The sequence below is a fragment of the Eptatretus burgeri genome, chromosome 11, assembly GCF_056783735.1.
Source record: "Eptatretus burgeri isolate ZD-2024b chromosome 11, Ebu_testis_v1, whole genome shotgun sequence".
NCBI classification, from domain to species: Eukaryota; Metazoa; Chordata; class Myxini; order Myxiniformes; family Myxinidae; genus Eptatretus; species Eptatretus burgeri.
Genome location: NC_140971.1, coordinates 21,610,524 through 21,634,855, shown reverse-complemented (window position 1 = coordinate 21,634,855; position 24,332 = coordinate 21,610,524). Strand labels below are relative to the sequence as shown.

The window sequence follows — 24,332 nt, the reverse complement described above, 5'->3', positions numbered from 1 at the left end:
CCTTATTAATAAATCCCTTGTTGACGTTTCAACCTGTCCGTGCTTGTCCTTTCCTTCCATTGATCCAGCATTGTCAGAACCTAGATAGACTGGGAGGTAATTACCATACCAATTAACCCATCAATCAGCACGCACCAGCGGTAAACGCTCGGCCACCCTAAATAAGATCTAATGAAGATAAGATTGGTGCTTTGCCAAGAGCACGTTCCCCGTTTAGGAAGTCACGTGACCTCGAGTTAGACGGTGGACACTGGAACTCGTGGTTAACTGATTGGGTTTGTGGTCGTAAAGAAACCCACCATACCACGAAGTTAATTGTGAGCAGTGGCCGCAGGTCCGGCTCTTCCGAGGAGAAACGGGAATTAACCCCCTCATAACACTTGGTACCTGTGGCCATAACGTATATATTGTTACGAATTTCACCCGCCCGGCATGCGATCGGCCACGTAACTCGAATGGCGACCGCATCACACACCGGAACGGACAATTCAGTCGTGACCCTCTTGGAACTACCGCCAAGGAGCTCGTCACGGGGGGGGGGGGGGTTAACCTCACCACAACCCAGTCCGCATTCTACCCGCGCGAAATATGGTGAATCGCCGAATGTCAATATATCTAAGTACCCGCGCTGGTAGCGTACCGAGGAGTTGTACCACGCCGCAGGTCGGCTCCGGACACGAACTGCTTAAGCGGCTCGTTCCGTGCTAAGGGGGGATAACCGAGCGGAGTTATCGCCAACCTCGACGGTTCATATTATTTACTGGGTGTCTAAACCCACTACCAATCCCTTACGTGATGCAAGATGGAACTTTCAAACGAAGGAAAGGACGTAACGAAATGGGAAAACAGTTCAACAAGCAAGTAGTTTATTACACACGCAGACAAGGCACGTATTTACAGCCATACAGTGAAAGCAAGAACACAACGCAGAGTTACAACCGAATAAAGCAATGTACAAGCACTTATTCAGGTTTACTTAAAAGAATGGCGCCACACACACATTTACACAAAAAGCAAAGAAAAGCCACCCTCACAGGCAAGGGGGCAGACAGGTCCGTGGACCAAATGTACGTGGGAGCTGGGTGAGCGGCCAGGTCCACGAGACCGAAGAGGTCTTACCCGCACCCTCATGGTGGGCTAGCCGCAATGTCAGCATAACGTGCCTGACTCCGTGCCCCTGGCGTGGTCGGTGAGCTCCAATAGGCGTGCGTTGCGCAGGCACGTGTTGGTCCGTCGACACCATGGTTGGGGTGGGGAACGGACGAGGTTGCCGGCGCTATCTCAGCGCGGATGGGGGAAATTGTTGATGCTCGGGGTGGAGAGAGGGGAATGGCGGACGATCCGTCCCGCTAGCGGGGCCTTGGGACCGCACCGACTCCGGCGAACTCTCGCCCCTGAGCCCTCTTCCGCGTCCCTGCTTCACCCCGTGACTCGTCCCTTGACCTCAACTCCGAGCTCAGTCCCCTTCGCCGTCCGATCCCTGCAAACACACGACTCAGACTCCACGACCTCCGTCTTCACTCGACCAGCCAGCCCCAGCCATGAGTTGCCTTGTGCTCACGTCTTTATAGACCGGGGGAGGAGCGTGTATGTAAATTCGCGGATCAAATCGCGCTTGGAGGCGGGCCACGCCACCCGATGTTCAGCCATTGGTCGGGCAAAAAGGGGGTGTGAGCCTCTCTTGATCCGAATTTCCTCCGAAAAGGAATCCACTTGCATCGCGCTTGGGGGCGGGGGCCACACCACCCGACGCTCGCCCATTGGACGGAGGAAAAGGGGGCGTGAACCTCCCCTGATCCGATTTCCTCTCCCGGAAAGGCATCCATTTGTACTCGGGCTCGACGCGGTCGGCAACAATCACCGAACGGGCCCTGGACAGCACGACATTCGGTGTTGAGAGGTGGTGTGGTTGATGGTTGTGGAAGGAGAAAGGCGAAGGTGGTGGGGGGTTTGCTGTGGTGGTTTGGTTGTTGGTGGGCGTCGTTTGAAAATGGGGGTGAGGCGATGCTTGCGGGGTGGGGTTGTGGAGGTGAAGGTAGTGGCGGTTTGGTGTAGTTGTTCGGGGGCGTTGTTGGTGGTGGCGATTTGGTTGGTGGGGGGTGATTGGTCCAAAATAATGATAGATAAAGAAAAATGGCTAACTCAAAGTGTCGCAGCCCGGATGAATCACACATATTCCCTCTAAACAACGGGTGTGGACTAACTACACATGAACTTATTGATATATCTAACCTGAGGACCTTTCTGGTGTATTGCAAATTTCCACAGCTGTAACAATATATATATATATATATATAGAAATATATATATATATATATATATATATATATATATATATATATATATATGTGTATATATATATATATATATATATATTGTTATTGGCCGGGGGTCGGCCGCCAACCAACCGCTCTGAACGGAGCCGCAAGTCGAGTCGGCCCGACCGATCGCCCGGAATATAGATCGCCGCCCGGATAACTCCGAGCGACGGGTCCTTGTGCAAGAACCGAAATACGCCAATCAGCAGATCACGTGGGGTAGGCTCGATTGCCAATCTTCAATGTACCTAAATACCCACGTGATCCAACTACTGAGGTATTCCACCCTCGACGGAACTCGTACGGAACAAACCGCCGAGGCGAGCTTGTCCGTGCGCGATTCCGAGCAGCGTAATCGCCGAGAACCGTCGGTCCAAATGTCCCCCTATTACGGCAAACCAACGGCTTTCTAACTCCCAACACACGAAATGTTCAGTCAATGAGGGAATGGACGAAACGAGCAGGTTTACATTCACACAAGGACATTTATTAGAATGAAACACGTATGCAATTAAATAAGGCAAAACACGTATGCAATTATACAAGCAACAAAAGCATGACAAAAGAACTACAACTGTCTATAAGAAATTATTAATGTACAGTCACTTACACAGTTTTACTTACGGGACTCGGTGCCACAACATTCATTCGAAAGAAAAGCAGGAAAAAGACCCCATCAAAGGCAATGGGGGCAGACTGGACCTCTTGGGTCTTTATGGCGTGGGACTTGGCAGACCGAACGAGTCCCACGAGACCGTTGCAGGTAACCTGCACCCTCATGGTGTCTGGCTTGGGCGACCCACGACGTCCCGTCCCCACAGCAGCTAGCGTAGCCGCGGTCGAGCTCGGGCCTTCTGTGTGGCAGGCAAGCTCTCTCCGGCTCTCTCCACACGAACGTGCTTGGGCGACCCGCGATGCTCCTTCCCCACGGCAGCTAGCGTAGCCGCGGTCGAGCTCGGGCCTTCCTTGTGGCAGGCGAGCTCTCTCCGGCTCTCTCCACACGAACGCGCGGTTTGCGCAACACAGCAGGCAAGGCTGCGCCTCCAGCTTGCGTCTCCTTCATGACGCCCGGACTTCCACGCAGCTCCTTGGCTTCTGGCTTCCTCCCGACTCCCCCAACTGCCGAAGCAAAAAGCTTACTCCTCCCACGGGACTCAGCACACGAACTCTGCCACGGGACTCCCATGAACTCAGCCCTACCACGAGACTCCCACGGAACTCTTTACGAACTCTGCCACGGGACTCCCATGAACTCAGCCCTACCACGGGACTCCCACGGAACTCTTGATGAACTCTGCCACGGGACTCCCACGGGACTCTTTACGAACTCTGCCACGGGACTCCCATGAACTCAGCCCTACCACGGGACTCCCACGGAACTCTTTACGAACTCCTTTTGAACAAAGAAAAGATGTCCTCTTTATCCTTTACACCCCCTCCCCCGCACCCGGCGTGACTCATGCCCTTGTGATCCACCCCCCCCCCGCTCAACCACGGGTGGGAGGGAGTTGTTGACGTCACCACAGGGTTCTTCTTCCTCTTCGCAGAAGAGGGGGAGGGATCTCTCCATTGCTCGCTCCCTAACTATTAAATCGATCTGCAGCGCATCTAATCGATTTCTGAACATTTAAACAATGGAAGGTGAGCTATCTTGGGAACAAGCACTTATCGACATAGCTGACTAATGGAACCTGTATGTTGTGTGCAATTGAATTCCAAATTCGTAACAATATATATATATATATATATATATATATATATATATATATATATATATATATATATATATATATATATATATATATATATATATGTGTATGTGTGTTTTTGTGTGCACCTTCGAGGTACCATGGCAGTAGTTGTGGTCATTTTAGCTCGCTGGATGGAAAGATGGTTGTTGGACTTGACGAGGAACAAAATAATGAGGAAGGGAGGGATAAGTTGATATTAACTTACCTTTTTGTCCTTTCATGACAGCAATATGAAGAGCTGTGTTTCCTGCAGAAATCAAAGAAAATGATCACAAAGGGCAAACAGAGAAAGGATTTTTTTAGGATTTGATTGTTAAAAAAGTCACGTGGGGAAACAGACAAAGATACTCATGATTCATGTTTCTGGAGATGTACACATTGAGTGGCAGTGAAAGGCAAATGGTAATTTAAAGTCAGAGAACCACCTCCAATTAAGCCTCAAGCAATGTCATGTATGCCTGCAAAGAATGGCGAGGAACGATGAGGCATTACGATGGAACAGTCATCAAGCATAAGGGAGGATGGAAGAGGAGAGGGGAGAGTAGGAGTAGAGAAAAGAGAGTACGAGTAGAGAAAAGAGAGTACGAGTAGAGAAAAGAGAGTACGAGTAGAGAAAAGAGAGTACGAGTAGAGAAAAGAGAGTACGAGTAGAGAAAAGCGAGGAGTAGAGAAAAGCGAGTACGAGTAGAGAAAAGAGAGGAGGAGTAGAGAAAAGCGAGGAGTAGAGAAAAGCGAGTACGAGTAGAGAAAAGTGAGGAGGAGTAGAGAAAAGAGGGTACGAGTAGAGAAAAGAGAGTACGAGTAGAGAAAAGAGAGTACGAGTAGAGAAAAGAGAGGAGGAGTAGAGAAAAGCGAGGAGTAGAGAAAAGCGAGTACGAGTAGAGAAAAGAGAGTACGAGTAGAGAAAAGAGAGTACGAGTAGAGAAAAGAGAGTACGAGTAGAGAAAAGAGAGGAGGAGTAGAGAAAAGAGGGTCAGAGTGGAGAAAAGAGAGGAGGAGTAGAGAAAAGAGAGTACGAGTAGAGAAAAGAGTACGAGTAGAGAAAAGCGAGGAGTAGAGAAAAGCGAGGAGTAGAGAAAAGCGAGTACGAGTAGAGAAAAGAGAGTACGAGTAGAGAAAAGCGAGGAGGAGTAGAGAAAAGCGAGGAGTAGAGAAAAGCGAGTACGAGTAGAGAAAAGCGAGGAGGAGTAGAGAAAAGAGAGTACGAGTAGAGAAAAGCGAGGAGGAGTAGAGAAAAGCGAGGAGGAGTAGAGAAAAGCGAGGAGTAGAGAAAAGCGAGTACGAGTAGAGAAAAGTGAGGAGGAGTAGAGAAAAGAGGGTACGAGTAGAGAAAAGAGGGTACGAGTAGAGAAAAGAGGGTACGAGTAGAGAAAAGAGGGTACGAGTAGAGAAAAGAGGGTACGAGTAGAGAAAAGAGGGTACGAGTAGAGAAAAGAGGGTACGAGTAGAGAAAAGAGGGTACGAGTAGAGAAAAGAGGGTACGAGTAGAGAAAAGTGAGGAGGAGTAGAGAAAAGAGGGTACGAGTAGAGAAAAGAGAGTACGAGTAGAGAAAAGAGAGGAGGAGTAGAGAAAAGAGAGTACGAGTAGAGAAAAGAGGGTACGAGTAGAGAAAAGAGAGTACGAGTAGAGAAAAGAGAGGAGGAGTAGAGAAAAGAGGGTACGAGTAGAGAAAAGAGAGTACGAGTAGAGAAAAGAGAGTACGAGTAGAGAAAAGAGAGTACGAGTAGAGAAAAGCGAGGAGTAGAGAAAAGCGAGGAGTAGAGAAAAGCGAGTACGAGTAGAGAAAAGAGAGTACGAGTAGAGAAAAGCGAGGAGGAGTAGAGAAAAGCGAGGAGTAGAGAAAAGCGAGTACGAGTAGAGAAAAGTGAGGAGGAGTAGAGAAAAGAGAGTACGAGTAGAGAAAAGCGAGGAGGAGTAGAGAAAAGCGAGGAGGAGTAGAGAAAAGCGAGGAGTAGAGAAAAGCGAGTACGAGTAGAGAAAAGCGAGGAGGAGTAGAGAAAAGCGAGGAGTAGAGAAAAGCGAGTACGAGTAGAGAAAAGTGAGGAGGAGTAGAGAAAAGAGGGTACGAGTAGAGAAAAGAGAGTACGAGTAGAGAAAAGTGAGGAGGAGTAGAGAAAAGAGGGTACGAGTAGAGAAAAGAGAGTACGAGTAGAGAAAAGAGAGTACGAGTAGAGAAAAGAGAGTACGAGTAGAGAAAAGAGAGTACGAGTAGAGAAAAGAGAGTACGAGTAGAGAAAAGCGAGGAGTAGAGAAAAGCGAGTACGAGTAGAGAAAAGAGAGGAGGAGTAGAGAAAAGCGAGGAGTAGAGAAAAGCGAGTACGAGTAGAGAAAAGTGAGGAGGAGTAGAGAAAAGAGGGTACGAGTAGAGAAAAGAGAGTACGAGTAGAGAAAAGAGAGTACGAGTAGAGAAAAGCGAGTACGAGTAGAGAAAAGAGAGGAGGAGTAGAGAAAAGCGAGGAGTAGAGAAAAGCGAGTACGAGTAGAGAAAAGTGAGGAGGAGTAGAGAAAAGAGGGTACGAGTAGAGAAAAGAGAGTACGAGTAGAGAAAAGAGAGGAGGAGTAGAGAAAAGAGGGTACGAGTAGAGAAAAGAGAGTACGAGTAGAGAAAAGAGAGTACGAGTAGAGAAAAGAGAGTACGAGTAGAGAAAAGCGAGGAGTAGAGAAAAGCGAGGAGTAGAGAAAAGTTTAGTACTAGAGAAAAGAGAGTACGAGTAGAGAAAAAGCGAGGGAGGAGTAGAGAAAAGCGAGGAGTAGAGAAAAGCGAAAAATACGAGTAGAGAAAAGCGAGAGGAGTAGAGAAAAGAGAGTACGAGTAGAGAAAAGCGAGGAGGAGTAGAGAAAAGCGAGGAGGAGTAGAGAAAAGCGAGGAGTAGAGAAAAGCGAGTACGAGTAGAGAAAAGCGAGGAGGAGTAGAGAAAAGAGGGTACGAGTAGAGAAAAGAGAGTACGAGTAGAGAAAAGAGGGTACGAGTAGAGAAAAGAGGGTACGAGTAGAGAAAAGAGGGTACGAGTAGAGAAAAGAGGGTACGAGTAGAGAAAAGAGGGTACGAGTAGAGAAAAGAGGGTACGAGTAGAGAAAAGAGGGGACGAGCAGAGAAAAGTGCGGTGGAGTAGAGAAAAGAGGGTCCGAGTAGAGAAAAGAGAGTACGAGTAGAGAAAAGAGAGGAGGAGTAGAGAAAAGAGAGTACGAGTAGAGAAAAGAGGGTACGAGTAGAGAAAAGAGGGTACGAGTAGAGAAAAGAGAGGAGGAGTAGAGAAAAGAGGGTACGAGTAGAGAAAAGAGAGTACGAGTAGAGAAAAGAGAGTACGAGTAGAGAAAAGAGAGTACGAGTAGAGAAAAGCGAGGAGTAGAGAAAAGCGAGGAGTAGAGAAAAGCGAGTACGAGTAGAGAAAAGAGAGTACGAGTAGAGAAAAGCGAGGAGGAGTAGAGAAAAGCGAGGAGTAGAGAAAAGCGAGTACGAGTAGAGAAAAGCGAGGAGGAGTAGAGAAAAGAGAGTACGAGTAGAGAAAAGCGAGGAGGAGTAGAGAAAAGCGAGGAGGAGTAGAGAAAAGCGAGGAGTAGAGAAAAGCGAGTACTAGAGTAGAGAAAAGCGAGGAGGAGTAGAGAAAAGAGGGTACGAGTAGAGAAAAGAGAGTACGAGTAGAGAAAAGAGAGGAGGAGTAGAGAAAAGAGGGTACGAGTAGAGAAAAGAGAGTACGAGTAGAGAAAAGAGAGTACGAGTAGAGAAAAGAGAGTACGAGTAGAGAAAAGCGAGGAGTAGAGAAAAGCGAGTACGAGTAGAGAAAAGAGAGTACGAGTAGAGAAAAGCGAGGAGGAGTAGAGAAAAGCGAGGAGTAGAGAAAAGCGAGTACGAGTAGAGAAAAGCGAGGAGGAGTAGAGAAAAGAGAGTACGAGTAGAGAAAAGCGAGGAGGAGTAGAGAAAAGCGAGGAGGAGTAGAGAAAAGCGAGGAGTAGAGAAAAGCGAGTACGAGTAGAGAAAAGCGAGGAGGAGTAGAGAAAAGCGAGGAGTAGAGAAAAGCGAGTACGAGTAGAGAAAAGTGAGGAGGAGTAGAGAAAAGAGGGTACGAGTAGAGAAAAGAGAGTACGAGTAGAGAAAAGTGAGGAGGAGTAGAGAAAAGAGGGTACGAGTAGAGAAAAGAGAGTACGAGTAGAGAAAAGAGAGTACGAGTAGAGAAAAGAGAGTACGAGTAGAGAAAAGAGAGTACGAGTAGAGAAAAGAGAGTACGAGTAGAGAAAAGCGAGGGAGTAGAGAAAAGCGAGTACGAGTAGAGAAAAGAGAGGAGGAGTAGAGAAAGCGAGGAGTAGAGAAAAGCGAGCACGAGTAGAGAAAAGTGAGGGAGGAGTAGAGAAAAGAGGGTACGAGTAGAGAAAAGAGAGTACGAGTAGAGAAAAGAGAGTACGAGTAGAGAAAAGCGAGTACGAGTAGAGAAAAGAGAGGAGGAGTAGAGAAAAGCGAGGAGTAGAGAAAAGCGAGTACGAGTAGAGAAAAGCGAGGAGGAGTAGAGAAAAGAGGGTACGAGTAGAGAAAAGAGAGTACGAGTAGAGAAAAGAGAGGAGGAGTAGAGAAAAGAGGGTACGAGTAGAGAAAAGAGAGTACGAGTAGAGAAAAGAGAGTACGAGTAGAGAAAAGAGAGTACGAGTAGAGAAAAGCGAGGAGTAGAGAAAAGCGAGGAGTAGAGAAAAGCGAGTACGAGTAGAGAAAAGAGAGTACGAGTAGAGAAAAGCGAGGAGGAGTAGAGAAAAGCGAGGAGTAGAGAAAAGCGAGTACGAGTAGAGAAAAGCGAGGAGGAGTAGAGAAAAGAGAGTACGAGTAGAGAAAAGCGAGGAGGAGTAGAGAAAAGCGAGGAGGAGTAGAGAAAAGCGAGGAGTAGAGAAAAGCGAGTACGAGTAGAGAAAAGTGAGGAGGAGTAGAGAAAAGAGGGTACGAGTAGAGAAAAGAGGGTACGAGTAGAGAAAAGAGGGTACGAGTAGAGAAAAGAGGGTACGAGTAGAGAAAAGAGGGTACGAGTAGAGAAAAGAGGGTACGAGTAGAGAAAAGAGGGTACGAGTAGAGAAAAGAGGGTACGAGTAGAGAAAAGAGGGTACGAGTAGAGAAAAGTGAGGAGGAGTAGAGAAAAGAGAGTACGAGTAGAGAAAAGAGAGTACGAGTAGAGAAAAGAGAGGAGGAGTAGAGAAAAGAGAGTACGAGTAGAGAAAAGAGAGTACGAGTAGAGAAAAGAGAGGAGGAGTAGAGAAAAGAGAGGAGGAGTAGAGAAAAGAGAGTACGAGTAGAGAAAAGAGAGTACGAGTAGAGAAAAGAGAGTACGAGTAGAGAAAAGAGAGTACGAGTAGAGAAAAGAGAGGAGGAGTAGAGAAACGCGAGGAGTAGAGAAAAGCGAGTACGAGTAGAGAAAAGAGAGTACGAGTAGAGAAAAGCGAGGAGGAGTAGAGAAAAGCGAGGAGTAGAGAAAAGCGAGTACGAGTAGAGAAAAGCGAGGAGGAGTAGAGAAAAGAGAGTACGAGTAGAGAAAAGCGAGGAGGAGTAGAGAAAAGCGAGGAGGAGTAGAGAAAAGCGAGGAGTAGAGAAAAGCGAGGAGTAGAGAAAAGCGAGTACGAGTAGAGAAAAGAGAGTACGAGTAGAGAAAAGCGAGGAGGAGTAGAGAAAAGCGAGGAGTAGAGAAAAGCGAGTACGAGTAGAGAAAAGCGAGGAGGAGTAGAGAAAAGAGAGTACGAGTAGAGAAAAGCGAGTACGAGTAGAGAAAAGCGAGGAGGAGTAGAGAAAAGCGAGGAGTAGAGAAAAGCGAGTACGAGTAGAGAAAAGTGAGGAGGAGTAGAGAAAAGAGGGTACGAGTAGAGAAAAGAGAGTACGAGTAGAGAAAAGTGAGGAGGAGTAGAGAAAAGAGGGTACGAGTAGAGAAAAGAGAGTACGAGTAGAGAAAAGAGAGGAGGAGTAGAGAAAAGAGGATCGGAGCGGAGAGGGGAGGAGAAGATGGGAGAGATGAGAGTATGGAATGGCTGAAGGGGGAGAAGAAAGGATGGGAGAGGGTTGGAGATGCGGGGAGCAATGGTGGAGTAAGGGGGAAGGGGACTGGTGGTGGAGGAAAGGATGGGAGAGATGCAGAGAAGAGGTGGGGGGGGGAGAGATGGAGGGTGTGGGGGGGGAGATGGAGGATGTGGAGGAGGAGGAGGAGGGTTGAGAGAGGACGAAACAAATCAAGCTCGCTTACAGATCTTTCGTCACCCCCACCCCCTCCCCCCCGACTTATGAATGGCAAAACGAATCACAACTTCACTAAAACGCCCCTCTCGGGACTCCCGTATGCGAAGGAATGGAGGTCAGGTGAGAGGGATTCCCACGAACCGTGCACGTCGCGCTCAATCAGCAGAGGAGGGTTGCTTCGCAGCACGAACAGCACGCGCCGAGCATCTCCGGCGAACGCAGCCTGGTGGAGGGGGAAGCTGTTGTGTGGTACGGGAGTGTGCAGCGGAGCCGCCGGAGCACTCAGGGCGCGCTGCCTCGTCCGGCTGCTCCGCTCTCGCTCCCGGCGCCGGTCAGGACTTGCTCCCGCTTCCCCCGACCCCACCTCCTTCAGGGCTTTCCGCGTCCCCGCCGCTCGTAACGGACTCAAGGCGATCGTTCCCACCGTCTCGCCCGTCATCACCACCGGAGGATATGTCGCCCGATCGCCTTTTCCAGAGAATGTCCGGATCGGTTCAATGACGTCCCCGACAGCGGCTGCCTGTGTGTGCGCGCGCGCACTGCGCCTCTCAGGACGAGGAGCACGCGCGCGCACGCGCATCCAAAGGGGGAGGAGCCGAGCTGTACGTGACGTTCGTTCGCACCATCGTCTCCTTCACGGCAAGGCGTGAGCAGCGAGAGATTTTCCAAATTTAACAAACATTTTCACTCCTGATGTCTCACAAGGCAGTCCAAGGAATATCACATTTGGAATCCAAAAACCGCAACGACCCCACAAATCGATTGGACATTCCACTCCCAACATCTGGAATTCTCTCCCACTTGACATCTGAAAATGGAGTAAATTTACTGCTTCAAGATAAATAAATAAAAATCGATGACAAAACGCTTTGAAATCAACATCTCAACCCAATGATTTCATTCAATCGACTTGTGGAGCTTTTCTTGCCTGAAGGATGTTGTGGCATCATCCATGTGACATGCATGTAAAATCGTGCATGGCTCAGAAGGGCCAAAGGACTGTCAGGTGGAACGAGGACAAAGAGGACAAAGAGGACTTTGTGTCCTCTTTCTTGCTGAACTGCTCGTGTCGTTGTAGTGATGAAATGTGTTTATAAAAACAACAAAAAGGGCTGTCAGCTTTTTTCAAGCTTGTGCTTATTTTGACAGCTCGTCTGATTGATGATGATGATGAACAGCAATGTCTGATTCAGGAAAACATATCGGGCACCATACATTCTTGACATATCATCATCATGCTATGTATCGTTTTTGGCCCCGTCTCTCAATGGTAAATAATTAATCGCTTTAAAAATGAAATAAAAATTCTCGGATTCCAATCTTCACCGAGATTGAATCGATTCTTCCTTGTCACACACCCAACATGTCCACCAAGTTCTTCCCTCCAGTGCTCAAAGATGAAGCCCACTGCTGTCTTACGTTGCTTTACAAGTCCACCGACGATTTCTACTACTACGACTACTACCTGGAATATTTACATTCGTTCGCTTGCGCCACGTGCATCCAATGCCACAGTCACTTTTATACCGATTCATGGGATAGCACAGAGGTAACGCACTTACCTTTAAAAAGAACTGGCTCAGAGGGGTCTATTCCCAAAGCAACTATAAACTGTCACACCGGTGGTTGACAGGCAAGGCATTGATTGAATGAATGCATCGTTCATTGAATGGACATTAAGATGAGAGACAATTTGCCAGTATTCACCGGTAGACGTGAGAGATCCAACGGTGTACAGTATTTTATTATGACTAGTGCATGCCCGTAGGTGCAAGCAAAACAAAACAAAAAACTTTCAAACCGCATGCCAGAAACAACCACACAGGCCGTTCCTTCACTCTCACATGCTCGTACGTGCGTGACCGTACATGAAAAAAAAAACAAAAAAAACTTTCAAACCGCGTGTCAAAAACAACAACTGCACAGGCCGTTCCTTCGCTCTCACATGCCCGAACGTGCGTGCCTGTACCTGTTTCTTCTGCATGGCACCTTGCCTCACATCCAGTGTTGTCTGCCAAGCGAGCAGTTCATTCTTCATTCGTTTCAGCTGCACGACACCTTGTCACACGTGTAGCATCGCGTGTCAAGCGAGCAGCTCGTTCTTCATCCGTTTCTTCTGCACGACGCCTTGCCTCCAGTGTTGTCTGTCAAGCGAGCAGTTAGTTCTTCATCCATTTCTTCTGCACGACGCCTTGCCTCACGTTCAGTGTTGTCTGCCAAGCAAGGAGTTCATTCTTCATCCGTTTCTTCTGCACGACGCCTTGCCTCGCGTCCAGTGTTGTCTGCCAAGTGGGCAGCTCGTTCTTCATCCGTTTCAGCTGCACGACGCCTTGTCATGCGCGTTGCGTCGTGTGTCACGCGAGCAGCTCGTGCTTCGTTAGATTTCATTGCGCATGTACGACACGCAGCTTCGTTCCTTCGCTGTCATAAACGACGACTGCATTGGGGCATTGTGTTAATATAAAGAAAATCGAGAAAGAAATCGAGAAAGAAAGAATCGAGAAAGAATACAGTAATCGTCACTATCCGCAAGTTAAGTCCTCACTGTCCGGAAGTACGCATATGGCAGTTACGATTATTCGCAATTTAGTTTTAATGGCCAATTATTCAATTAGAGCCAACGTATTTTGTCTTTTCCCAATGTCATCACAAGGAAAAACACAAAGAGAAGAGGAAAGAGGAGAAAAAAAAGCCCAAAAAAAAATTTACTTCCTGGTTCGGAGCATACCATCTCACTCTGATGTTACCCAAATTAATGCACCGTCTAATATGAAAACGATCATAACTTGGAGCATTGTGTTTATCTATAAATGCGCATAAGTAATCGAGAAATTATTAGAATACACGAAGTCATCACTCTCCGGAAGTCCGTACGTTGTAACCTGTAATGGGGAACGCGGCTGAGGTTCTCTTCCCCCATCGTCCACGCCCACGCAGCAACGTGTCTCATCATTGGTTGGTAAATAAATGGCCATAACTTGGGAAGCACTTGTCCGATTAATATAAAACCTTGAAAAGGCACATCCTCAGGTCCCCAGCAATGTAGTTGGCAAGTTTCAATTAGATCGGACCAGTGGTTGTCGAGAAACAGCGGTCACACACACACATACACACACTGCTGGAATTATAGATAGATAACTTGCAAGTACAACCCGTCGCTTAGCTGACCGGTTGGGGGGGGGGGGTATGGAGTGGGGGATTGAGAGAGGAGGGATGGAAGGAAGAGAGGAGGCAAGGGGGAGGGGAAGAGTGAGGAGAGGGAGGGGAGATGGGGAGAGCTCTGCTTCACCAAACATTGCTATACCACACGAGGGAGAGGGAGAGGGAGAGGGAGAGGGAAAGAGGAGAAAGAATGAAAAAAAAAGAAACGTGAGGGGTGGAGGTGTGGTAAGTAGAATATGTTATGCTTAATGACACACACACACACACACACACACACACACACACACACACACACACACACACACACACACACACACACACACACACACACACACACACACACACACGTCAGAACAGCTGCATACACAATGACACCCCAGACTTTGTAAAGTAAACCGCTGGCACATCTGCAAAAACTTTGATGTCCCAGTTCCAGAAAATTTGTGGGAAAATGAACCAAATGTAATCACTGAAAACATGAAAGTACCTACTGCTCACGTACGACCTAATGATCCCATCGAGCGTGAACATCGAAAACAGTGTTGCGACCACATATAATACTTGGGTACAAAAAAAAAAAAAGAGAAGGAGGCATTGCTTATTGAGGTATTGATAGCAGTGATTTTGGACCAACGATGCAGAAATCAAGAAAATGACCAAACACCAAGATCTCAAGAATGAAGTGAGAAGATCCTGGAAGCTGAAGAATGCCAAAATTGTACCAGTGATAGCTGCAGCTACAGGAATGATGACAAAAAACATCACAGATATTAAATACAGGGGCATTCACCTGGTAGTGGCTGGATAAGATAATCAGGCAACCACTGGTAGGCACGGATGACCGACAAAATATATAATGGAGAAGAAAGTAAAAGCTATGGATTATTTTTTCATGCCATGAACAAACCTTGGTACATCACGGGTGATAAAGGTTGTGGTCAAGTTTCATTAAAATCGTGTGTGTCGTTTCTGAAAAGAAGTTGCAAGTATTTACGGATGGACAGACGACGCGCCATCCCGTAAGCTCCCCGGAACTACTTTACAGGTGAGATAAAAACCATCCCTGGGAATATTATTACAAACAAACTACATTTGGAAGCTGGTGAGGGCTCAGCGACGATCCTGAAGGGTGTTTTAATGAACCCAAACAACCAATTTTCACTCTTGCACTTGCTTGGAGTTTTCTTGGTATGCATGCAAGTTTCAGGCTGCGAGGTTTTATAATTTTAGAGTTATGGAGGAGACACACTGACACACACCCTTTTATTAGTATCGATACGAGTTCTCTTACAATAAACTTCAACACAAGAGGTCATGAGGCCCATCAAAGCTTGTGCTATCGTTACCAACCTGTGGTGGTTTACCCATGCTGTCTTTTTTAAATGCTGAGCATAAAGCAGAAAATACCATTTTCAAAGGCTTTGGTATGACTCGGACAGGATTCGAACCGCCGGCATCCCAATACTCAGAATGGATACTCTTACCGCTACATTACTGAGACTGGTTCGTCTTCATTTTTGATGAAGACTAGGTGAATATAACCAGCACCCTCAACAAATTAAATTCCAGGCCAAATTCCCGATGCATGTGGTCACTGAATCAGCAGCACAGCCACGCCTCAGTAATGATGCAACCGGTGAGCCACATCCATAAATTCATCCCAATGCAATATTCATTGCACTTAAGATAGCCTCGAGGTATGTACACTCGCCTCTTGAGCTGTCTCGCCTGGCCTCAAATCTCGACCCAGCTACAAACGTCCTGGTGCCTCGCAGGCAGGGTGATTCATCAATGCGTGTGCCTCCCCTCAGATGGACGTTTAACTGGGTGTCCCATCTGCTGGCATTAGTTGGTGGACTTTAAAGATCCTGCCATGTCATTCACGAAGAGTAGGTGAACCATCACTGGAACCGTGACCAAATTCCTGCACACTCAGTCAAATACCCTGCATGAGAGTGGCGACCCATCCAAGAAACTGCCACGGTCGATCCAACGCACTGTATAGACTGTCGAGCACGGCACATCATGATTATGATGCAATATGCATTTGTTAAAGAGGACTATAACACCTTTTCTACGACTTACTTCATAAAAGGCTCAATGTTGGGTTGAAAAAAAAGAAACCACTTATCATACTTGCTTTGTAGGTCTCTCAATAGACTTGAACGCCAATGAAAAGGAATCAACTTGCATGTTAATAAACTGCATCTTTAAAACCGACCCATGGTTTCTGACTGAGCTTCACCGAAGACAGTAGCATGATGGAGTGGAATCTGAAATAATCCACCACAGCCATCCAGTAACGGGAAACCTCCTTCTCATGCGTCGATGTACAAGCCATCAGTACGAGATTGCAGCATCGACGGAGCACGAGATGGAATGCAATACAAGTCGAAATACACCTTGGGAGTCTGGGTTCCATAAAACGCCAGGAATGAGATTGTGAACGAAACATCAGAGGGATGGATACCTTCAAAAAAAGCATCAAAGAACAGATTCAAAACAGTTTGAGCTGGTTGATGACATTTTCATAAGGAAAGAAGCTTCAGTTGCCATTTAAAAAAAAAAAAATATATATATATATATTTGTATACATATATAATGAAAAGAAAAATATATAATGTCTTATCTGATTTGACTCAGAAATGCTGAAGCATTGTACATTTTGTGGCAGATTCCTAAATTTTATAAGGGGTGGGGGGAATGATGGAGGCTACCCACAAGGAAGATACCACAAAGCAGACCTATTGTTAGTTTATATTGTTTTTATGGATGGCATACGGAGGAAGGACAAAGGGAAGAGCCAATAGCCACACAAGGTCCCCCCCTCCCCCCCCCCAATGCAGCCACACAAGGTCCCCCCTCCCCCCAATGCAGCAAAGACAATGCCCGGCATCTCATCACAGGTGACTGAAAATAGCAAGGGTATTAAAGGCCGCAAGGTGGGTGGCGGTATGAGCACAAGTCCGCGAATAAAAACTAACCAACCCCCATTGGTTTAGATCTAGATTCTGGAGGGTTTCTTTTGGAGGGCAGGCTCTTTTGTATTCATGGTTAAGACTTGTGGCAGAGCTGGAGCAGAATGGAAGGTCACAAAATGAAAATGGGGGAATGCGATATCAAGGGGAGGGGGAGGACACACGGGGGTAAACAATCTGCACACAAGCTGAATGAAACACAGGAAGAGTAGGGGAAAGGGGGGGATGAAGCAGAAAAGGGCCAAACCAACCATCAAGAAACAAACAAAACGAGGCGAGGGAGGGGGAGGGGGTCACAATAACCTGGAAAAAGGGAGTGCTTGTGTATGGGGTCATTTGCGGTCGAGAGACCATGAGTATGGATGGAGGTTGACCTGAGGTAGTGGTGAACAGCCATCTTGAAGCACTGGAGGGAAGAATCAGACTGAACAGACTGGGGAAGTTGGTTCCAAAGGTGAGAACAAATGAGTGAAGGTGAGCAGTGAGCCTGGATTTTGGGAGTTGACAGACCATGTGCACCCTGCAGAAACCTATGAGGAACAGAGCCAAGAGAGTGCAGACAGTGCAAGACCAAAAAGGAGGCGGTAGACTACAGAGAGACAATCAACCTGCCTGCGATGTGAAAGTAACAGGCCGAGACACTCAGCTTCGTCACGGGAGATCCCAATGATTTTGAGGGCCTTGCTATCCACGGTTTTAACAAGGACAAGGTGTGAAGCAAGGGCGCCAAACCAAAGGGGGAAGCAGTACTCCATCACGCTGTGAATGAAGGTCATATAAGGTTGTCAAAAATTCAGAGTGGCCAAGGAAAGACCCTGCATAAGGAAGAATGCCCAGTCAATGGCTGATTTGAAGGCCATCTTGGGAATAAGGTCTCCCCAAGAAAGATGAGAGCTGATGGTGAGGCCCAAAGCATGGCCAGAGAGACAGAGGCGTTCACGACAACTATCAAGGCCCACCTCCCCGGAGTTAATCATAAGTCTGCCTGAAATTCTACACTCGGATATCCAAGACGCGGTCTATTACCACAGTTGGAAGAAAATAAACTTCTTTTTTTTTGTAAACATAGTCGAGGCTCGTGGAAGAGCTCGGAAACTTGTATGAGGATCCCTCGCTTCGAAGCCAAATTCAAAAGCACAAGCCAACATTATAAAGCTTTTATTCTCCAACCGAGATGGGTCGAAATGTTCACGCTCCAAACATTAACAGGCAGAATGTAATCATCACAAAGCAACAAATGTTCTTCAATGTTATCACTTTTGCTCTAAATAATCCTTTTCCCCTTTCATGTACAACGCTTTGAAATAAGAACACCGGGGGAGAATGAGAGACAGATTATTTCCTTTCGCTGTACTTCGTGTAACATGTTCTTTCTTTTCATTTTGCTGAACTCCATTGTATCTAAGAGTCTAAAATGCTCTTATACACCGATTGCTTTACACCGACTGGGCCCAACATACAAAGGAATCCTCGTTTAACTCTCTCGCGTACGGTCATACATTAACACAGTGTACAATACTTCAGAATCGTTTTATTTACAAGCTTCACCGAGTCCTATCTTTTCTTTTTACCTCGTTTTCCCTTATTATCCGTGGCTTTTTCTGCAGAGTCCTGGCCGTGCGAAGGATTCCTTCGAGGCTTGTCGGGTAAGGCAGCGGCATGGCCAGAGAGACGGAGGTGTTCAAACAGCTTGTTCCTCGAGGCAAAGGTAATGCCACAACTCTGACAAATCAACCCATCCTGCGACAATAAAACAAAAACATCGGCACAATCGAGGAAGCAGCAACACAGCAGCAGCAGCAGCAGCCAACTTGCAATACAAACAAACATCATGATTGTACAACTTTTGAGAATATAAGTGCATATCTGGCAGTAGTCAGCCTTATACTTTGTGGATGATCTTGAATGGAATCATTACATCAGGAAGGTTGAAGGACTGAATTTCATATTTGTACTGCAACGGCACTCGGTAGAGGACAAACCTCTGCCAGGCTGAACAGCTCACACTTTGTATTGCGCCGATAGGCCGGATCTGGATCTGGGACCTCAACCAACTCATCCACAACTTTTTGAAATATCATGCTATATATATACATCATGCTATATATATATATATATATATATATATATATATATATATATATATATATATATATATATATATATATATATATATATATATATATATGTGTTTGGGCACCCCTCTCTCAATTATGAAGAATCACTTAAAAAATTTTAAATTTCATATCTGGATCTTCACCAAAATCGAAATTCATTTGTCCTTGTGACACACCCAACCTGTCCACCAACTCATCCAAATCCATCCATAACTTTCTGATACATCATAATCACAGACAGACAAACAGAGGTGAAAACATAACTTCCATCCACCTTAGGTAGCAGAGGTAAAAATGTTTGCTCTATGTTAAACTCCAAGTGGAAAATTGAGGATGAATCACACAGCATTTATGCACATTGTTTTAGAAGAGTTCTTGATATTCACAGATATAATCTTTTCTCTCTGCAAAAAGTATTTTCTGAACAAGATAGACGATACACAAGGTTGCCCTTGATAGAAAATATAACTGGTTGAAGTCTTCTAGAAATCTGATGAGAAATGTTAACAGATCTTAGGAGATATACTTGCACATTTTGAAAATGGATAGCGCACTAACCCGAACAATTAACGAATTATGTACACCTGTCTGTGTATACCTCCAATCATCCCCAATTACAGATAACTATCGAGATGTCTGCATTCACAAGGAGAGGTCACTTACCTAAAGTGTGTAGTAGGATGTTCTCTCAGTTTCTGTTTTTTTAAGAACAGAGTAAACTCGAAGAGTACTCGATAGAATGTACACCTCCGCCACCGAATACCTGATCCACGAGAACATATTGGGCCCAATACATTTTTGAAATACTACTTTTTTAATTGAAATTTTGAATTTTTAAAATGCTAGATATCATACGATACAGGACTATATCGTTTTTGGCCCCATCTAATCTCTCATTGGTGAAGAATAACTTTGGAAATTAAATAATTCTCGTGTCCAGATCTGGATCTTCAACAAAATCGAATCAATTCATCATTGCCACGCACCCAACCTGTCCATTAACTTTCATCTGAATCCATCCACAACTTTTTGAGATTATCGTGCTAGATATCGGTTTAGCCCAAACTCTTAATGGTGAAGAATCACCAAAATAAATTATCAGATCCGGATCCAGTTTCAGATCTTCACCAAAATTGAATCAATTCTTTGTCACACACCTCACATCTCCACCAAGTTTCATCCGAATCCGTCCACATCTTTTTTGAGATATCGTGCTATATTTCATTATTGGCCCTATCACTCAATGGTCAGGTCAGGCCAGATTAGATCTGTGACTTGCTGCAGGTATCATGTAAACCTGTACTAACCTGTTCCATGGTCGGGTTGTCGGCGATTTAACCAGCTCCCCCACCAGGTTTTCTGGTGAGGAGGGTGTTTGGATATGGACACCCAGCAGGATTAAAAACAAAACCTGTCAAAGGGCGGAGGAGCTCCTTGTGAGCCAACGGCCATCCATATCTAGTGCCCAACTGTGTCTGTGGACGTCCTCCTGCAGTTGGGTTACTTTTTTATTAGGAGGTTGGTGGCAGGATTTGCACTCCGGCCACCGTAAAACCCTTCATTCCGCAAAACACAAAAACGCAAAGAAATCTGAAAACCCACTCTGTGGGAGTACCTCCTGTGCAGCTTCCCTTCGCAGGGCAGCTCACCGGATGACGGGATTGGGGCAAAGCCTTTGGGACCCCCAATCTTTGATGACAGGAGGGAAACTACGGGGTAACTTCCCTGGGTCAGATTGCGGGAGAGTGTCTCGGAGTGGTGCTGAGGTGTCGTCCACCAGACGGCGGTCTCCTTGGGTTAACCTGAGGCGGTCCCTTCGGGTGGGTGCCTGGAATGTCCTATCCCTAAGAGAGGATGATCACCTGTCTCTGTTATCATCTGAGTTCAAGCGTTTGGACATTGGTATTGCAGCTCTCTCTGAGGTTCGGAGACCGAATTGCAGAGAGATAATGGTGGGTGGTTACACCTACTATTGGTCTGGTCACTCTGATGGTTACCATACCCAAGGAGTTGCTGTAGCTGTGTCCAATAAGCTGACCCCAATGATAATTGAGGTAACACCGGTCAACGAGCGTATTATGAGATTAAGGATTCGTCACTCCTTAGGTGTCATTTCCCTGGTCTCTGTTTATGCTCCGACTGAGGCGAGTGACCTCACCGTGAAGGACACATTCTACGCCACGCTCGAGTCTGTGGTTGATCAGTGCCCCAGACGAGATAAACTTCTAGTCTTGGGGGATTTCAATGCATCAACTGGAACTGATAGGGATGGTTATGAGATGTGTGTTGGTCCCCATGGGTCAGGGACTATGAACCAGAACAGCACCAAGTTCCTTGACTTTACAAGAAGTCATGGACTTAGGATGGCTGGTTCATGGTTTCAGCGCTGACAAGCTCATCGCTGGACTTGGTATTCCAATGCTGGCGGTGTGGCAAAGGAGATTGACCATGTCCTCATTAATGGTCGCTGGAGGATGATCCAGAACTGATAGATGATAACAACTCTGAAGTTGCCCCTTAAATCCAGGAGAATGGTACCATCCCAGCTTATGCTGTATGTTGGCAAGCTCAAGGATGAGAGAGTAGCTGAGGAGTTTGCGAACAGGCTGAGTGAAATTTTGGGAGGTCTGGGTGCTTTGAGAGGTCCTGAAGAGTTGTGGAGCGCCTTCAAGACCCCCGTCCTTGATGTTGCCGGTGGATGCCTTGGAGCTCACCGCAGGGCAAAGAGGAATTTTGTCTCTTAAGGGACACTGGATACCATTGACCAGAGTCACAGGGCCAGGCTGAATGGCAGAGCTGAGCTGTTCAGGGAGCTGAGGCGTAAAACTGTAAGTGCGCTAAGGGTGGACAAGGAGGCCTATGTGCGAGGAATCTGTGAGGGGGTAGAGCATCACCTGTGGTCAGGTGATTCTCGTCCTGCTTACAGGGGAATTCGCCCATTGCGTTCATCCAAGCCCATCCCTCGGTGTACTGCAGTTAGAGCAGAGAGTGGTAGGCTCTTGACAGAGGAGTCCGAAGTGAATGCCCGCTGGGCCGGTTCCTTTGAGCGGTTGTACCAGGCTGATCCCCCAGCTGTCAAGTTGGACGTCAATTGTGTTACAATCCCTGTTACTGACCCTCCAATCAACTGTGGTCCACCTTCCCTTGTGGAAAAACAGGCTGCGGTGAACCGGTTGAAATGGGGTAAAGCTCCAGGGATCTGTGGCATCCATGCTGAACTTCTCAAGGCTGGTGGAAATGCTGCACTCGCGTCGTTGCATGCAGTTTTGTGCTCTGCCTGGAACACAGGCATCATCCCAACTGATTGGAAGAGGGGCCTTGTTGCCCCTCTCTGGAAAGGGAAGGGTGATCGCCAAGACTGCAACAACTACCGAGGGGTGACGCTGCTCTCAGTGCCGGGCAAGGTCTTTGCTCGGATAATTCTTGATAGGGTTCGCCACCATCTGCTTGAGCACCAGCGTCCAGAGCAGTCAGGCTTTACAACAAAGAGGTCAACGATTGACCGTATCCTTGCTCTTCAGGTTCTCACCGAACGCAGACGAGAGTTTCGCAGGGCTGCTTGCAGCCTATGTTGATCTCTGTAAAGCGTTCGATTCAGTGAATCGGGATGCCTTTTGGAGGATTCTTGGCCTTCACGGGGTGCCACCAAAACTGATCGATCTGATGTCTGAACTATACTCTGGTACTGAGAGTGCTGTGAGATGTGGCGATACCATCTCTGACTTATTTCCAGTAGTTGTTATTTGAGTTTGTCAGGGGTGTGCACTGGCCCCCACACTTTTCAGCACTTGCATGGACTGGATTCTGGGGAGGATATCAGATAGATCAAGCTGGGTTGCATCATTTGGGAATGTCAAGATCTCTGATACTTGATTTCACAGATGATGCAGTCATCTTTGCAGAGACTTCAGATATCCTTTTGGGGGCCCTTGAGGTGCTGAATGAGGAGTCGGAGCCGCTGGGATTACGGGTTTCCTGGGTCAAAACTAAGATCCAGGCTTTCAATGAAATCTTGGATGTTGCTGTCCTGTTTGTGCCTGTTTGTGGTGAGGATGTTGAGGTCGTGAAAAGATTCACTTCCATCGGCAGTGATATTCATGTCTCTGCTGGCTGTGAGTCAGAGGTCAACAGACATCTGGGTCGGGCCTGGGGAGTCATGGATTCACTGGATAATGGGGTGTGGCGCTGCCGGTACCTGTGCGGGAGGACGAAAGTCCGAGTCTTCAGGTCCTTGGTGCTTCCAGTCTTGCTCTATGGATGTGAGACTTGGACTCTGACCAAGGATCTGAGACGGAGACTTCATTCCTTTGGTACCAGGTCCCTTCGGAGATCCTTGGCTATCGCTGGTTGGACTTTGTGTCCAACGAGCGGTTGCTGAGAGAGACTCAAATGGGATTTGTTTCCTGCATAGTCCATCAGCATCAGCTGCGGCTGCATGGACATGTGGCTCGTTTTCCTGACGCTGATCCTGCTCATCAGATTCTCTCAGCAAGGGAGCCTCGTGAGTGGAGGAGGCCAATGGGCCGACCAAGTGCCTCGTGGTTGCAGCAGGTTGATCGGCGTCTCAATGAGATTGGGATGGGCCAGGCATCTGCCTGGGGGGTGGCCAGACGGAGGCCCCTGGAGTACCAGCGGAAAGTTGACGCAGCGACGCGCTGCTCTGGCGCATGCTCCCATACCTGACCTGACTCAATGGTGAAGAATCACTCAAAATATTCAGTAGCCGGATGCAGATCTGCACCAAAATCTAATCAGTTCGTCCTTGTAACACACCCAACCTGTCCACAAAATTTTCATCCGGATCCGTCCACAACTTTTTGAGATATCCTGTACACAAACAAACAAACAGACAGAAAGGGGTGAAAACATTACCTCCTTCACCTTCGATGGTGGAGGTAACAAACCCAGAAGGCGGAGGCCACAAACTAACAGAGAGGAGATACATGAGGATCAGGTCAGGTATGGGAGCATGTGCCAGAACAGTGCGTCGCTGCGTCCACTTTCCGCCGGTACTCCAGGGGCCTCCGTCTGGCCATCCCCCAGGCAGATGCCAGGCCCATCCCCATCTCCCTGAGATGATGGTCAACCTGCTGCAACCATGAGGCACGTGGTCGGCCCACTGGCCTCCTCCACTCATGAGACTCCCTCGCTGAGAGAATCTGGTGAGCAGGATCAGCGTCAGGAAAACGAGCCACATGTCCATACAGCCGCAACTGACGCTCACGGACGATGCAGGTAACAAATCTCATCCGAGTCTCTCTCAGCAACCGCTCGTTGGACACAAAATCCGACCAGCGATAGCGAAGGATTCTCCGAAGAGACCTGGTACCAAAGGAATTAAGTCTCCGTCTCAGATCCTTGGTCAGAGTCCAAGTCTCGCACCCATAGAGCAAGACTGGAAGTACAAAGGACCTGAAGACTCGGACTTTCGTCCTCCCGCACAGGTACCGGCAGCACCACACCCCATGATCCAGTGAATCCATGACTCCCCAGGCCCGACCCAGACGTCTATTGACCTCTGACTCGCAGCCAGCAGAGACATGAATATCACTGCCAAGGAAAGTGAATCTCTCCACGACCTCAACATCCTCACCACAAACAGACACAGACAGGACAGCAGCATCCAAGATGTCACCGAAAGCCTGGATCTTCGTTTTGACCCAAGAAACCCGTAATCCCAACGGCTCCGACTCCTCATTCAGCACCTCGAGGGCCCCCAAGAGGATGTCTAAAGTCTCCGCAAAGATGACTGCATCATCTGCAAAATCAAGGTCCGAGATCTTGACATTGCCAAACGATGCACCGC

The 24,332-nt window shown here is 47.3% G+C and overlaps 2 protein-coding genes across 4 annotated transcripts in view; both read right to left on the bottom strand.

Moving 5' to 3' along the window:
- LOC147016642 (ankyrin repeat domain-containing protein 13C-like) overlaps positions 1-10,844 on the bottom strand; it is a 41,758-nt gene extending 30,914 nt beyond the window's left edge. Inside the window, exons 1-2 of one of the 2 annotated variants that reach the window (XM_085845502.1) lie at positions 10,411-10,844; positions 4,275-4,316 (exon numbers count right to left, since the gene is read on the bottom strand). In XM_085845502.1, coding sequence (XP_085701628.1) covers positions 4,275-4,316; positions 10,411-10,708 — 340 coding nt within the window. In that variant the 5' untranslated portion in view covers positions 10,709-10,844. The remainder of the gene's footprint in view (positions 1-4,274; positions 4,317-10,410) is intronic. The other variant, XM_085845501.1, reaches the window with a different exon arrangement.
- A 6,706-nt stretch (positions 10,845-17,550) lies between these two features.
- The window catches only part of DNAJC21 (DnaJ heat shock protein family (Hsp40) member C21), a 70,000-nt gene continuing 63,218 nt past the window's right edge, over positions 17,551-24,332 (bottom strand). For both annotated transcript variants that reach the window (XM_085845499.1, XM_085845500.1), the window contains one exon: positions 17,551-18,149. In XM_085845499.1, coding sequence (XP_085701625.1) covers positions 17,964-18,149 — 186 coding nt within the window. In that variant the 3' untranslated portion in view covers positions 17,551-17,963. The remainder of the gene's footprint in view (positions 18,150-24,332) is intronic.